The sequence below is a fragment of the Chlamydomonas reinhardtii genome, chromosome 11 (genome assembly GCF_000002595.2).
Source record: "Chlamydomonas reinhardtii strain CC-503 cw92 mt+ chromosome 11, whole genome shotgun sequence".
Classification (NCBI taxonomy): domain Eukaryota; kingdom Viridiplantae; phylum Chlorophyta; class Chlorophyceae; order Chlamydomonadales; family Chlamydomonadaceae; genus Chlamydomonas; species Chlamydomonas reinhardtii.
Window position 1 is genome coordinate 1360610 of NC_057014.1, and position 15958 is coordinate 1376567.

The following is a 15958-nucleotide window of genomic DNA, read 5'->3' on the forward strand; positions in this document are numbered from 1 at the left end:
TCGGGTTCAACAGCTGAAGGGCCAGACTGGCTCGTCCCTGCGTTTTGTGCTGTCAGTCAGTCCGACCCGCCCAAGGGCTCGCAAATCCGAGCGGCCTCCAGTGTGAGGTTTACAAGTATAATTCTTAAATAGCGATCCTCATTTATCGACATGTGCTGTATCTTGCGCAGTTAAGACGCCGGCAGCACGCGCCTTACGTCAGCTCCACCGCTCGGCGGCCCCCGACAAGTCCCCGTGGCCCTGCGGCACCTCCGTGCTGCCCAGCCTGTTGCGACCCCTGCCCTGTGCGCAGCTCCCCTGGCACTGAGACGTCAGCCACTCACCAAATCCCACCCCAGCTCCTACTCACTTTGGCCTCCGTGTCCCCAGCACGACGACGACACCGACGCCCTGGGCCCCACCACCGTGCGTAACACACAATCCCCTCCCAACTCCTACTCCTTACCCATCCCTCCTCCTCCCCCACCTGTCCTGCTCCCTCTCCGCCTCCTCCCCATCCCCTCCTCTTCTACGCCGTCTTGTCCAGCAGCAAGTACAGGTCGTGCCGCTTCTGCTGCCGCAGCGGCATGGCGGCACGCCGCTCGTCCAGCTGGGCGTAGTCCAGCTCGGCAAACACGGTGGCGGGGGAGTGCTCGGTGGTGGCCAGGACCTCGGCGAAGGGGCCCAGGGCTGTGGAGTGGCCCCAGGCCTGGGTGGGGAGAGGAGCAGGGAAAGGAGTAAGAGAGGAATGGGAGGGGGTGGGGAGAGGCGGGAGGAAGGGCGGGTCAGGCGCGGGGGACGGAATACGGCGCTCGGGGGCTATGCGTGCCGCTGCAGTTGTCCCTGTCCCGACCTGTAGCCTGCGGGACATACACGACACACCACCACCTCGCCAGGTGCGCCCCCCCCCCCTCCGATTGACGACGACAGAGTCACGCCACGACGCGTGCCGCCGACCGCGCCCCTCACCTGGTAGGAGGAGTCGGGGTTGCGCGCGGGCGAGCAGGTGAGCACGAAGACCTGGTTGTCCACGGCGCGAGCCTTGGCCAGCAGCTCCCAGTGCACCGGGCCCGTGGTCATGTTGAAGGCGCCTGTGCGCGGGTGGATGGCGGGGCGCGGGAGGTATGAGGAGCAAGCCAGGGGGCGGGAGGGAATGGAAGCCGAGCCTCAGTGCAAACAGGAGCGGGCGTGGCGGTCCATGTGCTGGGGTGGGGGTGAGCAGGAGGGAGTGGGTGGGTGGGCGAGTGCGTGTGCGAGTGGTGTGGTAAAGAGTTCAAGCGAGCGCTGTGAGTGGGCTTGTGCGGCAGCGAGTGATGCGTGCGGTTGTGAGCGTGAGCGTGCATCTGCAGTGTCGGCACCTCATCGAGACTCATGAGAGCTTGCAATACGAGTGGCCATCACGTCCTACGTGCCCACGCGCCGAACGTGCCAACACGCCGAGCGTGCCAGCTCCACGTGCCAACTCCACGGACCGTGAGCCCCCACTCACCCGGGTAGATCAGCACCTGGCACCCACGTGCGGCGTAGATCTGGGCCAGCTCGGGAAAGCGGCTGCGGGCGGGTTCAGGGTTGCGGGCAGGCGTCAAGAGGCAACACACGGCGGCCGTGGTGCCAGGTCCGCCGGTGTCATCATGTACACCCTGTCGTATTCGTACCCTCCACAATTCCGAGAGCCCCGCATTCAGTCGCAGCAAGCACATGTTGCTTACATGCACACACCCTCCCCAAACACGCAACAACGCCCCCACGCCCACCCGCCCTCACATGTCGTAGCAGATGCCAATGCCCAGCCGGCCCGCCTCCGTGTCAACCACCGTGGGCCCAGGGCCTGGGCTGAGCGTGAGGGACTCCTTGAATGTGATCTTTCCGGGTATGTCAATGTCGAACAGGTGCACCTTCCTGCGGCCGTGAGGGGGAGGGGGTAGCCATTGGCCGAGAACGAAGCAGTTCTTTCCGTACCCAAGGACTGTACACCAGGCCAGCCCAGAGCGCGAGGTGTCGGGACACGCGAGCGGGGGACGCCCTCTCGCAACGACTTCCAAACTGTGGCAACGTCTGCGCTTGGCCTTTGCTCCTAAACTCCAACAGCCTGCACTCCTTGTTGAGTGCGCAGCTCCTCGATCTGTGCTTGTGCACATCACCGAATTTCCAACCCTCGTACCCTGGGCCCGCCCGAACCCTGGGTCAGTCACCACCAGACCATCCCCAACCCCAGCAACATACTGTGCGCCCACCACCACACCGTTACCATATCACACACACACACACAAACACACACACACACACACACACACACACACACACACACACACACACACACACCATGCTCCCATGCTTCCACTTTTGCCTATAGGTGAGCTCGACTACGACCAGCGGGCGGGAATCCGGGAATTAGGCGTGCTGGGTAAACGTTGTTTAGCGCGCCCAGGGTGCGGAGCATGGACGCATACAGGTGCATCGCGGGGTCAGGCCGAATGGTCGCCCGTGGGGTTCCAGGCTTATCGCGGGTAAGTATGACTACCTGGGTCACGACAGTCACGCGACGCTCGGTAAAATGGTGGGTATCGGTAAGTAACTCCGGCGTCGTCTGGGCGGGCTTTCGTTTCGTTTTTTAACACACACACACACACACCGGCGGCTCACCGCAGCAGGTATGCGAGGTAATTTCAGGTAACATCCGTAAACCGTCGCTTTGCTGCATCGCATACACTGTCTTTGCGCAACGTTTTCCTTGTGCTCTTTAACACACACACACACACACACACACACACACACACACACACACACACACACACACACACATACATACACACACACACACACACACAAAACACACACACAAACACGCACACCAACACACCTATGCTTGGCCAGCAGCTTGCCGCTCGAGTCGAACACGCAGCAGGTGTTGTACAGCTTGCCTTGGCACCGCTCCGGAATGGAGCCCGCGACCAGCGTCACGCGCGCCGCCGCGGCCGCCGCCGACAGCGCTGCCACGCTGCCGCTGGCGCCGCCCTCAATGTCCTCGGCGTAGGTGGGGAAGGAGTCGTTGGAGTAGGGGCAGTTGAACATCTCGGGCAGGACAACCAGTTTGGCGCCGGCGGCGGCCGCGTCCTGATGGCGAGGTGGTAATGGAGGTGGGGGAGGGGGGCGGGGCGAAGGGCAGGGAAGGGTGCAAGGGGCCTGGGTAGCGGGCACGCCTTACATGGTGTGCAAGAGCCAGCCGGTGTCACGCACTCGCGTCAGTTGCCGTATTTGCGATCTGGTGTATCCCGTATCCCGCACGGCCGCATACAGTACATCCACGTGCGCACCTCGATCGCCTTGCGGGCTGTTCTAAGGTTTTGCTCCTTGTCCGCGGTCACGTGCAGCTGACACAGTGCCACCTTAACCTATGATTGTGTTGCGTGAGGGCATCAAGTTTAAGACGAGGGAAGGCGAAGGACGGATGCAGAAACTCAGATGAGCAAGCACGGGGGTCAACGCAAGGCAGGCGCTTCGAAGTGAGAAGCGCCATTCCAAGATTGCTGGGACCCACCCCACTGCACAGGCGCTGCAAATAGCATGCGCCATAAGAAGGCAGGAGGAAGATGAATCGTGCAGCGTATCTCGCTAAGCGCACGCACCTTCTGGGGAGGCGGCAGGGGCGTGTACACAGGGCCGCCCGCTGCCCGTGTCACAATGCCCCGCACCAGTCGCCCCACCGCGCGTGGCCTGCTGACCGCCGCAAGCATGGCAGCTGCTAGAGCGCTTGCACCAGCAATCTTCACTGTGGATGCAGTGGGCATTATGGCTCAAAGCGCCGCGACAAACTTGGCGAGCCCAAATGAAGGATCAGTTTCTGTTTCACGAACCGATTGCGCACGATTGCTAGCACATACATGCAGCTATGGAAATAAAGATGCTTGCAGTGACTATTACAACCGTGCCTGAAGGGTTTGGGCGAATTGGGCCAACGAGAGTTCTGATGCAAAACCTGCAATGCAAATGGCCTCGCAAGCAGCCCAATTGGTTTCTAAATTGCACGTTATATTTACGCAGGTAAAACTTGTAACATCTGAACGTCAATTCACACGCGTCTGGCGCTGAAGGTTTTGCGCTTACTATGAGCGCTCGGCGGCTTGCGTCGCTGCTGCCCAAATCATGCTTGGAGCTAGTAGTCTGGGGTCAGCCGCGACTGTTGGGCGCGCTGGCCCAGAGTGAGGCAGCGCTTGATGGCAACTGTCGACCCTCCACATCCTACAGCCCCGCGGAGCCTGCCACGAGCCTAGCCGTTCGCCAGTACGCTTCCAGAGCTCAGCTATCTTCATCTAGCGTCACGCAGTGGCGGACGGCGCACACCGCGGCGTGCCCACAACACGGCCCCGCCTGCGCGCACGACCACGCGCACCACCAGCAACCCCAGCAAAGCGGCGCAGCCAGCGGCGCCAAGCCGGCGCCGCGGAGAGTGTTGACACTAGAGGAGGTGGAGAAGGCATGTCGTGGCTGCGACAAACTTGTGAAGCGCGGCGGGTTGGTGTGCAACGGCTGTGCGACGGTACAGCCACCTGACGAGTCGCTGAGTTACTTCGAGCTCTTCTCACTGTGAGTTGCCGGCAGGGCGGCGAGATGGGCGGCGCCGGCAGCCGTGCGTTGGCCGGGAACATGGGCCCGCGGAGGCACACACGCAGGGGCGGCTTGGCGGGCGAGGGGCGGGATCCATGGGAAGCAGGGTCGCAGGAGGGCGGCCGTATGCAGATGCTTGCAGTTGCAGTGATGGACTCCTGCTGCTGCTGGTGGTGTCGGTGTTGGTGTCGGTGGTTGTGGTAGTTGTGGGCAAGGTCCAGTGGCGGGACTGACCCGGGCTGCACCTGATGCTTCCTGACACCGCTACTCCTGTGGTTTGTCCGTCTCCGCCCGCATCGCCCTCGCCGCCCCCAGGCCGGACAGCTCATTCGACATCGACCCACAACTGCTGGAGAAGCGCTACAAGCAGCTGCAGTGGAACCTGCACCCAGACAAAGTGCGGCGGCGGCGGTGGCTGGGGATGCGGCTGGGGAGGCGGCTAGGGTTGGCAGCGCTGGGGCGGCGGCGCAGGAACTGCGGCGCTGGGGATGTAGCTGGGTATGCGGCTGGGGTGGGTGGGCGGCCGCTGGGGCGGTGGCTGGAGGCTGTTGCTTGGCAGGCCATGATGGCGGGTGGCGCGTGACTGCTGTCTAGCTGGCCGGGCGCACGGACAGCACAGAACACAGCGCCGCAGGGCCTGGCACCTGCAACGGGCCCAGCCCCACACGTTGCCGTCCCCTACGCCGTCGCTCGCGCGTAAGCCTGGGCCGCATCACGGCCTGTCACCGTCTCCCTCCCCATCATCGCCATTGTCCCTAGACACATATCTAAAGCCCCCCCTCCACCCCAACCCTTCTCCCTGCCCCCGCCACCACCACCACACACATAAAACGAACAGATGGGGCACAAGCCGCCGCAGGAGCGCGAGTTCAGCGCGCAGCACGCCTCCGTCATCAACCTCGCCTACTCCATCCTCAAGTCGCCGCTGTCGCGAGCCAACTACCTGCTGGCCAGCAAGGGCGTGAACGCGGGCGAGGCGTTTGAGGGAACCATCGATGACCCAGAGCTGCTCATGGAGGTGGGTGTGGGGCCGTGGGCGGTGGGCGGCTGTACGAGTACCGTGTGTGGGGCGCGGCAGCGCAAGTGAGGCACGGCGCAGGGCACGGGCAGCACACGAGCTGACGGTATCGTGTGCAGTGCTGTGGCATGGCGAGAGTTCCTGCGTGTCAGGAAAGCGCAAGGATGACGAGAGGTTGGCACTGTGCCTGCTTCAACCCTCGCCCCGCTCAGCGCAACCAGAAAACCGCACCTCATACTCCTTCGCGTTCCCCCACACACATATGCCCTTTGCGGCTTGTGACACACACACACACACACACACACACACACACACACACACACACACACACACACACACACACACACACACACACACACACACACACACTTGTTCGTGACACTCCCCTGCTGCCGCCCTGTGCTCTGTTGTTTTCTTATTCGCTCGTAGGTGAGAGTTTCATCGAGGATTGGGCGGGAGCTTGGACTTAGCGGCCAGGAGTAGCGACGCGGAGCTAGGAATCGTAGGAGTGCCTGGGCCTCACGGTACCGTGAGCACATGCATGGGTTTGCACCCTTGAGAGCGTGTTGACACGAATCCCCCCTCGAGGTTAGGGTAGCGGGGGTTGCGCGATTTCCGGTTGGTAAGACCGGCGGCTCACCGCAGCAGGTATGCGAGGTAACTTCAGGTAACTTCAGGTAAACCGTCGCTTTGCTGCATCGCATACACTGTCTTTGCGCAACGATTTCCTTGTGCTCTTTAACACACACACACACACACAGGTTCTTGAGGCGCGAGAGGAGGTGGAGGGCACGGATGACCCCGCAGCGCTGGCGCAGTTGCTGGCGCACAACCGGCGGCAGCAGGAGGGGCTGGTGGGACGCCTGAGCGCCGCCTTCCGGGCGGGCGATATGGGCGCCGCGGTGTCGCTGACGCACCAGCTGCAATACGTGGCCAAGCTGGAGCAGGAGATTGTGAAGAAGCTGCCGCAGCTGTGAGGAGCTCAGGGGCCTGTCGGTAGGGCTGCGGGGGGTGCGGTTGCGGCAATTCTTTGAGGCTGTGGTTGACGGCGGAGACGGGAGAGCGCCATGCGTTGGGTGGGTGAGGTTAGAGAGTTGGCTGGGTGGCAGCGGCTCAGGGCAGGGGCACAGTGGCGCAGTGGGTACACAGGTTGGGTTGGGATTTGGACAGGAGCTCGTGTGATTCAAGGAAGTGGCAACCAGTGGCAAATGATGGAGCTGGACATTGAGTGGCTCAGTGAGGCGCGTGCTCAGCAGGGGGAGATTTGTGGTTTCACCTGCTGTGACATATTGCATGACCCACAATGTCGGCTGGCATGCTGCGGGGGCTGCCGCGCTGCGAGGCCACAGCCCGGGGTGCTGCAGTAGAGCAGTAGTGGCATGACTTTGGCTTGGGTTGGCCCGGCTGGCGTCTGTCACGTCGTTGTCGGTGTCGGCTCACTGCTTGGTTGTGAGAGAAATATTCGACGGCTGACCGGGTGTATTGGCGAACATGGCGCGCGAGAGTGCCAGAGCGCGAGGCCAACACTGACGTGCGAAGTGACTTCCTGTTAAGCGCTGACTTATCGCAGCGCAGTGGAGATAAGTCTAGTTATTGCGACGTAACTGCCGTGTTGCGTTAGAGTCACGCACGGCGCAGGACGCTCGGGTACGTGCCTGTGCATGGGGCCGAACCGAGCTGGGTCTTGTACGCGTCAGGAGCACACGGCGCCTTATCTGCCGTTGTGCTTCTGTACTGTATTTCGGATCGTCCCTCTGCCGGGACGGTGACCTCAGTGTGTCGCACTTAAACGTTCCCTACATTTCTGGACTTTCTTTGCAATCCTATACCTGGTTCTAACTATACTTTACCATGTCTGGACCGAATAAGCGTTTAATATACACTCAGACGGAGTTGCAGCGCTTTGTTGCGCGATCCTGCTCAATGGAACCCCTTAGCTTGATCACGCTCGCTCTCTGATCGTAAGGGAATGCCCTTCGACGCTTCTCTGGCGCTTTGGACCACGCTTTGGTTCGGGGGCCGCATTCGGGAGCAAATCGGAGCAGAGCGGAGCTTTCAAGCGGAGCAAAGGCGCGCGAAGCGTTGCGGACAAGGCGTTCGGCAAGTCACTGAAAGCAAAAGGGCATGCACAGCTGTGCGGGCGGGCTACTTGCTTGCCATGCGCGGTCCTGCTTGCCGTGCCTTCGTGTCTACCCGTCGCTTTACAGTTCACAGCTTTGTGCAATACCTTTCATCTTCCATCGTGCCACCCCCACCTCCCCAAGACCTCAGGGCTTTTGGCGCGGTACTTCTCCTGTCTGCCTATCCAGGCCGCAGGGCCCGCGTGCCCTTGGGGAAAGGGCGTGTGTGCCGTTGGGATCCGGCCTGTGCGCCGCAAGCAACGGGCTTTGCGCCCTTGCCTTATGGACAATGGATGGCATACGTGCCCTTATGATACGGCCTGTGTGCCGCAAGCAATGGGCTCCGCGCCCTTGCTTTATGGACAATGGACGGCATACGTGCCCTTATGATACGGCCTGTGCGCCGCAAGCAACGGGCTCCGCGCCCTTGCTTTATGGACAATGGACGGCATACGTGCCCTTATGATACGGCCTGTGTGCCGCAAGCAATGGGCTCCGCGCCCTTGCTTTATGGACAATGGACGGCATACGTGCCCTTATGATACGGCCTGTGCGCCGCAAGCAACGGGCTCCGCGCCCTTGCTTTATGGACAATGGACGGCATACGTGCCCTTATGATACGGCCTGTGTGCCGCAGGCAACGGGCTCCGCGCCCTTGCTTCACGGACAATGGACGGCATACGTGCCCCTACGATACGGCCTGTGCGCCGCAAGCAACGGGCTCCGCGCCCTTGCTACATGGACAATTTACGGCGTACGTGCCCTCATAATACGGCCTGTGCGCCGCAGGCAACGGGCTCCGCGCCCTTGCTTCATGGACACTTCACGGCGTACGTGCCCTCATGATACGGCCTGTGTGCCGCAGGCAACGGGCTCCGCGCCCTTGCTTCATGGACAATGCGCCGCGTACGTGTTCTTATGATACGGCCTGTGCGCCGCAAGCAACGGGCTCTGCACCCTTGTTTTATGGACAATTCACGGCATACGTGCCCGTATGATGTGACCTGTGTGCCGCAAGCAACAGCTCACCCTTGCTTTTGGGTAATAGATGGCATACGTGCCCTTATGATACGACCTGTGTGCCGCAAGCAACGGGCTCCACACTCTTGCGTTGTGGATTATAGACGGCATTGAAATGCTTACGTGCCTTCGTTGTACATGCCTTTGCGTTGTGGACAATGTGTGGTCTGAGCGCCACGTTCGGATACGGCGTGTGTGCCGCCAGCAACAGGCTTTGCGCCTCGCATCATGTGTCTTGCGATATTGCCCGTGTGCCGCATGCAATTATGCTGCCTGCCCTGTCGTTATGGACGCTTCGACTTGTTGCGTGCCCTGCTGCGTGCCCTGTCGCAATACGCCTTGAGTGTGCCGTGCACGGCAAGCCTGCGCCTCGCTATTGCTTCGTGTTGACAACGGAGCGGGCTTACGTGATCATGCGTCACCCTGTACGTCTTGAGGTCCGCACGCACATCATACTATCACGCGGCATCACCATTGTAGTTTGGCTGACGCACCCCAAGCCAACCTATATGCATTCGATGTGTGCGCTAGGCCCAAGTGCCGAATTGTGGAGTTTTGTGCAGTTCGGCCAGCATGCTATTGCCAATAACAATACCGCATGACGCATAACAATACCGCATGACGCATAAACATGCCTTCGTGCAGCCCTGCACCAGGCATCGGACGCTGTGTCACGCAGTGAGCCCGACCCTGCCCAACCAACATTTTGTTGCGAGATACGGTCGGAGCTGGGATCACAGCCTGCTTGGTGGGTTTAGATGGCGCCCGTGTGTTGGGCTGGGCTGTTGCTGCTCGCGGTGGGGCCCACCACCGAGTCACGGCACCCATCCGCCCTCCCCTCTTGTTGGCCCACCCGCCTGTACACATGCCAGCCACCCGCTCGCCATCCTGTGAAAGCGGGTAGCCGACTTGGCAAGCGCTTTTCCTGACACTTGGCGCAGGTTTGAGTGGGATACCAGAATGGTCTGAATGTAGTTGTTGGATAACCAGTACACTGCGGTGTGTAGCTGGTTAGCGGGAGTGCCGTGCATGAAACACGCTACTCGACCCGCCACGCCCGCGCGATGGTACCACCAACCGTTCAACCCAGATCCATGCCGGGGTAGCATCGACCCACAGTCAGACTGATAGCTCCTATCCAGGTGTCAGGCGCCATGTATGTATCTGTGGACGCGTCAAGCTGGCTTGTGCCGTAGCGTTGGCCGCCTGTATGGCATGCCCGGCATCTGTGTCACGTTATGGCGTCATGCTTACCGTAGTCACGCGGCTTGCGTGCTGTGCGGCACGCTCCCTGCCAATCCTTCAGGACATGTATGCATACATGTTCCTTGGTCAGAACCATAGCAGGGGCAGCGTGTTCTGTCAATGCCTCATGAACCCAGAGACCCAAGCCAACGTACGCATTAGTTCCGCAACGCACGTCAACAGGAACCCCTGCACGTCAATGCCAACTGAATGTGTCGCCTGCCCACTCGCCAGTGGACGCCTAGGGAACCAGCCTTGGTTCCTTTCAGCCCCGGCCTTACTTCACCCGGCGGGGCAATTACTTATCACCGAAGTGCTAGGAGCAGTGTGCTATATGTCATTACTATTAAGAGCGTATGGCGACACAGGCTCACATGTGGGTAGCCAGGCCGACAGTGCCCTGCGGGCTTGGCAGTCGGCAGGCATCCCAACTCAGCCCGGCCTCCTCACAGCAGTACCACAACGTGCCCGTACGTGGGCGAGTGCGGAGTTTGGCTGCCGGCGTGGCTGTATCATCTCTCACATTGGATGACCCATCCGCCACTGCGATGGGTTCACTACTGGCACGTCCCTCGAGTCGCTCACCCACCGGCTCCGCCCGGCGTTCGCTCCCTTTGGCTGGGCCGGGGCCCGTGGCGCATCCAACCCGCCATCGCGGCCCCGAGTGCTCCTTATTTCCTCCCATCACTACGCCTTCTATCACTATAGATACATTGCGTGTTCCACGCGTGCCGGGTATCCTTCACCCCTCCGCGCCGCTCGACCAGGCCAGCCTTGCTGGGGTTGCTGAGGTGTTACCCTTCATGTTGCCCTCCCTGCTATTACGGTACACCCCACAGCCGCCGTGGCGTACGGTATCGGCACGTACGGGACATTGTGTGCATGCATCCCCGCGGCGTTTGGAGGCATTCACGTGCGCGCCTGTCCTGCGTCCGCCGGGGTGATGCTATCTATGGGTGTACCTACTGCTTGATTGGTAGTGACTCTTATGCAAGACACTGCAAATCTCAAGCATGGCACCTAGCTAGCAAGAAAGAAATTAGTGTTCGTGGCCATGCTGCACGGCTGGGCATGGCTGCCCGCATCCTACACCACGACGGCGCGGGTGAAGGGCAGGTTGCCGCGCGTGACTCGCGTACGTAAAACCGCTCTAGTGTTGCACCTCGCGCCTTCTCCTGCGTGGCTCATGTTGGCTAGTCTGTCCCAGCTTCGAGTCACGAAGTTGTTATTATTCCCAAGGTTGTTCCGAGCAGCCTACAACGTCAACACGTGTTATGGCATGGCCCTGGGGGCCGGTAGAGAGTACCGAGCGAGGTCTCCAGTGCTTCGTGCCAACACGTGCCAACACGCACTGTTACCTTTCCTAGGCACACGGACGGCCACAGCTGCCCAGAAGCCACACACCTGAACAAGGATGCATGTGTTTCCCTGTAACGCCCCGGCGTCGTCTGCGTGGCTGGCGCACGCGGGACAATGCATGTGTGTTTCTGTCGTGGCCATTGGTGCACCTGATACGTTTGTGAGTCTGGTATCATGGCCCTTGCAACGCCAGTCGTGTTCCTATTGCTGCTTGTCTTCTGGTAGTGACCATTGACCGCCCATGACCGACGGAGTGTGGCGCTGTCAGGCCCCGCGTTGGCGTCGCCCTGCGCCGCCTGCAGCAGGTGCCGGCGGCGCCTCCGGCGGCGCTCATCCCCATGTGATGGTGCTGCTCGTGCAGCCAATATCCCCAAGCACGAAGCTCGTTCTATCGACCGCTGTCGAGTGTGCAACTAGGACCGTACGTTCGTGCGCAAGCAAGGCGATGGGCGGAGCGCTCCGCGGTGTTCGAGACACATGATTTCGGTAGCGCAAGGGCACGAACGCCGCCGCCATCACCGCCGACCGCACCTTGGTTTGCGTGACCGGCCGTTGGGCCGAGCGCTTTGCGAGAAGAGCTGCATACGCGAAGCCAATCAAGCCCAGCCACCAGGGCTGCCGTCGCCCGCACCATGACCTCCCCGCGTTGAGGACTACTACCAAACTCTGGCAGCACTTTCGGCCACTAGTGCAACCTCAACACGGGCGGGCTGGGGCGGGCACGGCGGACTTGGTGGGGTATCGGGAGCTGCGAGGCCGGAGGTAGGAGGCCGCTGAGGGCCACGAATGAGTTGCTAGGCCGCTTGAGGCATGAGTGGAGGCTATTGTCGGTTTGAGAGATTGGGATTATCGTTTGGGGCCGTGGCGGTTTGTAACGCTACACGGCAGTAAGGAGTCAATAAGCGCTGACTTATCGCAGCGCAGTGGAGATAAGTCTAGTTATTGCGACGTAACTGCCGTGTTGCGTTAGAGTCACGCACGGCGCAGGACGCTCGGGTACGTGCCTGTGCATGGGGCCGAACCGAGCTGGGTCTTGTACGCGTCAGGAGCACACGGCGCCTTATCTGCCGTTGTGCTTCTGTACTGTATTTCGGATCGTCCCTCTGCCGGGACGGTGACAACCCACCCGCCCCCCCTGGTGCCGCCGCGGATTAATGTGGTGGCACCCGTGGGCGCTGCGGCGTGCGTGGTTGTCTGGACTCTGCTGCTATCAGGCACTTCATACATGCGACACACCCAGTACTGGCAGCACTTTCGGCCACTAGTGCAACCTCAACACGGGCGGGCTGGGGCGGGCACGGCGGACTTGGTGGGGTATCGGGAGCTGCGAGGCCGGAGGTAGGAGGCCGCTGAGGGCCACGAATGAGTTGCTAGGCCGCTTGAGGCATGAGTGGAGGCTATTGTCGGTTTGAGAGATTGGGATTATCGTTTGGGGCCGTGGCGGTTTGTAACGCTACACGGCAGTAAGGAGTCAATAAATCACACTCGCATGTCATGCTGCCCACGATTTGATCCTATGCTGGCGTACCCACGCCGGGCATGTGAGCCTGACCCAGTCACAACAACAACCCACCTCACCATCCAGCCCGCCAGGCGCCAACTGTTCTGGCCGCTAATGTGTGAATCACGCTTTTGGACTACGCCAGGACGCAAAAAACCCGAAAAAGGCGTACCGCTGAACACATCCCCATTCATCCTCCCCCGGCTAACCAGCATTCCCAACTCGGGAGGATTCCGTCCCGGTTTCCAGACGTTTCCCTCAACAACCAGGGGCACGGCATGGCCGCTTGGAGCACTCCACCCAGGCATGTCAACAGTAGCAGCCCAACACCCGCCCAAGCCCTCCTGCCCGTGTACCCCTTACTTCCTGAACGCAACTCAGGGCTAAACGCAGGTCCCAACCCGTGCACAAGGTTTCTCTTGATGTTTACCCATTGGCAGACGTCTGGTACTGCTCTTGCGCCTTTGCGTCCAGCCGCGTCAAGCCACCGTCAAGCCACCGTCGGGCGCCCGCACGGGCCTCCACACCCACACCGTCATATGCAGCACAGCAACGCACCCGTCTGGCCCCACCAGACTCCTGCTCCGATTACTCCTGCCCCTGCCCAACCTACCCCCCTGTGTACCAGGTCTCGGGTTCCCGTGCTTTGGAATTGATCCACGCGACCCCCCTGCCCCAAGCGCACCCTCCCTCCCTCCACTCATCCACTTCCAGTGAGTTCGGTTTCGTTTGGGCTGGTATCTACAACCCCCCTGCCTCCCTGCCTCCCCCTGCCGCCTAGTCCGAGCCGTCCTCTGTGGTGGTGTACTCGCTGCCGCTGCCCTCCTCGTCACTGTCCTCGTCCAGCATCAGCTGGTGCACCAGGCGGCTGGCGGGGTGAGCCGCAGGAGCAGCCGCAGCCGCAGGTGCGGCAGCAGGTGCGGCCGCGGTTGCGGCCGGCGCCCCAGGCGCCGCCGCTGCGGCGGGTGCTGCCGCCGCTGCCGCGGCGGCGGCGCCTGCGGCGCCTGCTGCCGCGGCGGCGGGTGCGGGCGGGAAGAATCGCGCCTCCACCAGTCGGCGCAGCACATCCATGGCTCCCGGCATGTCGGACAGGAAGGCCACGACGGGCTCCGGAAAGCCCTGTGACAGACACGTAGGCGTGGACGGAGGGGACCGGGGGGGCGAGCGGGTGAGCAGGTAGGCGGGGCGGGGTGCCGTGGGGATGGGTACACAGATGGCACCGAGACGGCAAACATTGGAATGGGAGTGGCTCCCCGCCTGCCCACACTCGCCCTCTCCCCCATTTGCTCTAGCCCCCTCCGTCTCCGGCCCGCCCCCGTACCCCCTCCGGCCACCCTCCCATAAGTATGTGCGAACCCGGTGACATGCCTGACCCGCTCGCCGCCCGGCCCTCTCCTCCTGCCCCTTTCCATATGTATCATCGCTTGCAACTAACACCTCTGCCTGTGCTCCGCTAGGTCCGCCTGGCTTGGTTTAGTTTGGGCTGGTACTTACACCCTCCCCCCCCGCACCTACAACAAATCGCATATGCGGCTGCAGTTCTCCTTGCAGCGCGACAGTTTCCTTACGGGATTGGTTCAACGTTAACCCCCGCACCTGCTCGGGGCTCCACCCGGCTGCCACCAGGTTCTCCAGCAGCGAGGCACAGGCGGCCTCCGTGGCGGGGTCGGCCGGCTCTGACAGGGCGTTGCGGCCGTACGCGAGGAGGGCGTGTACGAGAGTGTTAATACACATGTGCAAGACATGCTTGCTTTCTGTGCGCGTGCACGCAGCATGGCCGCCTGGGCATGTGAATGCGAAAGCGTACAACCAAAGCATGCCGGGCCCAGGACCCATCCCCCCCAAAACCACACCCTGCCGCCCACGCCCCCACGCCCCCCCCCCACACCCTTCCGCCCCCCTGCCCCCCCCGTTTCCCCTCCCACCCGCAGCCGTCGGCGCCGCCGCGGTGGCCATGGCTGCGTGCCTCTCCGCCAGCGCCCTCTCCCACAGGGCCGCGTGGTCCAGGTGCAGCTGCTGAGGCGCCGGTTCGCCCGCGAAGAGGCCGGTGGTGGCGAAGGTGGTGTAGCGCAGGCGGTGACCGTACGCCAGCAGCTCCTGCAGGGTGCAGGGCGGAGCGGGGTGAGGTGGAGTGGGGTTAGGGGTTGGGTTGGGTGGGGTTGGTTGGGTGGTGTGTAAGCACATGTGGGTCGGCGGTTGTGCGCGTGTGTGTGTTTGGGTTTGCATTCATGGATAGGAAGTGGTAGACGGTACACCATCTTGGGGAACAGCAATTGTTACCGACGATGGGGGGTGGAGTGGTCGTATGGCAGGCTGGTGACGGAGGTTGGAGACCGGCACCCCTCCTCAATTCAATCCCCGTGCGTGATGCAGACGACCGCTAATAAGGTCCGCCCCAACCGCCAGCCCCTCCCCCATCCCCTCCCCATGACCTCCCACACAACCCACCTGCACACTGGGCGTGTATCCATTGTCCTCCGGCGCCAGTTCTGACACGTCATCCAGCACCCCCCGCAGCGAGCTCGCCAGCGCCCCCAGCGCCTGCAGCCCCGCGCCCAGCACCCGCTCCCGCTTGGCAGCAGCTGCCGCCAGCTCCGCCGTGCCCTCGTCGACAGCTGGCAGCGCGGCACGGGGGGTAGCAGCGGCCGCTGCTGCTCCGGGGGTCCGGGCGCCTGCGGCGCCGTCCGCTGGTGGTGGGGGCGCAGCGCCAGGCCGGGTCGCAGCCCCTTGGTGTGGGGCCGTTGCGGCGCGTGGCAGGCCGGCGCCGCTGGCATCCAGGCCGCACGCGCTCAGACGGGCGAGCAGCTCTTGTTGCTCGAGGAGCAGGGCGGTCAGCGCGTCAACGCTGGGGTGCGACGCGGGCGCGGGCGGGGCGGGGGTGCTGGGCTCTGAAGCCGTGTGCGCGGGAGTGGTGCACACGACAGCCTGGAAGCGCCGACAGGCCGCTGCGACCAGTTCTGACTGCAGCTTTAAGCTGCCGTCCATTTTGTTGCGTATGACGCAGACCCCTGCTATCCAGGAATTTGCGACTGTGCTGCAGACGGACGAGAAGAAGGAGTTGGGCAGAGTCCCCAGCGTCTGCGTGATCTGTGGTAAGATGAGTAGATAAAG

At 62.1% G+C, this 15958-nt stretch overlaps 3 protein-coding genes across 3 annotated transcripts; 1 reads left to right on the forward strand and 2 right to left on the reverse strand.

Annotated features, from left to right (window-relative positions):
• Positions 1-97: 97 nt before the first annotated feature.
• Positions 98-3894, reverse strand: CHLRE_11g467717v5 (uncharacterized protein). Its single transcript, XM_001690787.2, has 7 exons — positions 3606-3894; positions 3294-3371; positions 2840-3093; positions 1744-1878; positions 1469-1530; positions 949-1070; positions 98-688 (listed from the first exon to the last, which is right to left on the reverse strand). The coding sequence occupies exons 1-7, from the start codon at positions 3765-3767 to the stop codon at positions 509-511; spliced, it is 993 nt and encodes a 330-aa protein (XP_001690839.2). The 5' UTR covers positions 3768-3894; the 3' UTR covers positions 98-508.
• Positions 3895-3997: 103 nt separating this feature from the next.
• Positions 3998-7437, forward strand: CHLRE_11g467718v5 (uncharacterized protein). The gene is made up of 4 exons (XM_043067481.1): positions 3998-4563; positions 4900-4981; positions 5423-5602; positions 6364-7437. The coding sequence occupies exons 1-4, from the start codon at positions 4085-4087 to the stop codon at positions 6577-6579; spliced, it is 957 nt and encodes a 318-aa protein (XP_042919478.1). The 5' UTR covers positions 3998-4084; the 3' UTR covers positions 6580-7437.
• Positions 7438-12761: 5324 nt separating this feature from the next.
• CHLRE_11g467719v5 (uncharacterized protein) lies at positions 12762-15947 on the reverse strand. Its single transcript, XM_043067482.1, has 4 exons — positions 15296-15947; positions 14773-14944; positions 14444-14523; positions 12762-13966 (listed from the first exon to the last, which is right to left on the reverse strand). Exons 1-4 carry the CDS (start codon positions 15830-15832, stop codon positions 13625-13627), a joined length of 1131 nt encoding a protein of 376 aa, XP_042919479.1. The 5' UTR covers positions 15833-15947; the 3' UTR covers positions 12762-13624.
• Between the last annotated feature and the right edge of the window lie 11 nt (positions 15948-15958).

What these genes read in the sequence shown, in the direction of transcription:
- CHLRE_11g467717v5 (XM_001690787.2), bottom strand. Translation starts at nt 3,767, where the DNA reads ATGCCCACTGCATCCACAGTGAAGATTGCTGGTGCAAGCGCTCTAGCA. An exon ending in CAGCCCGCAAGGCGATCGAG is followed by an intron (nt 3,094 to 3,293) that starts GTGCGCACGTGG and finishes CCTCGCCATCAG; the next exon opens with GACGCGGCCGCCGCCGGCGC. An exon ending in AAGCTGCTGGCCAAGCATAG is followed by an intron (nt 1,879 to 2,839) that starts GTGTGTTGGTGT and finishes TCACGGCCGCAG; the next exon opens with GAAGGTGCACCTGTTCGACA.
- CHLRE_11g467718v5 (XM_043067481.1), top strand. Translation starts at nt 4,085, where the DNA reads ATGAGCGCTCGGCGGCTTGCGTCGCTGCTGCCCAAATCATGCTTGGAG. An exon ending in GGAACCTGCACCCAGACAAA is followed by an intron (nt 4,982 to 5,422) that starts GTGCGGCGGCGG and finishes TAAAACGAACAG; the next exon opens with ATGGGGCACAAGCCGCCGCA. An exon ending in ACCCAGAGCTGCTCATGGAG is followed by an intron (nt 5,603 to 6,363) that starts GTGGGTGTGGGG and finishes ACACACACACAG; the next exon opens with GTTCTTGAGGCGCGAGAGGA.
- CHLRE_11g467719v5 (XM_043067482.1), bottom strand. Translation starts at nt 15,832, where the DNA reads ATGGACGGCAGCTTAAAGCTGCAGTCAGAACTGGTCGCAGCGGCCTGT. An exon ending in GATACACGCCCAGTGTGCAG is followed by an intron (nt 14,945 to 15,295) that starts GTGGGTTGTGTG and finishes TGCACCCTGCAG; the next exon opens with GAGCTGCTGGCGTACGGTCA. An exon ending in GGCGGCGCCGACGGCTGCGG is followed by an intron (nt 14,524 to 14,772) that starts GTGGGAGGGGAA and finishes ACGCCCTGTCAG; the next exon opens with AGCCGGCCGACCCCGCCACG.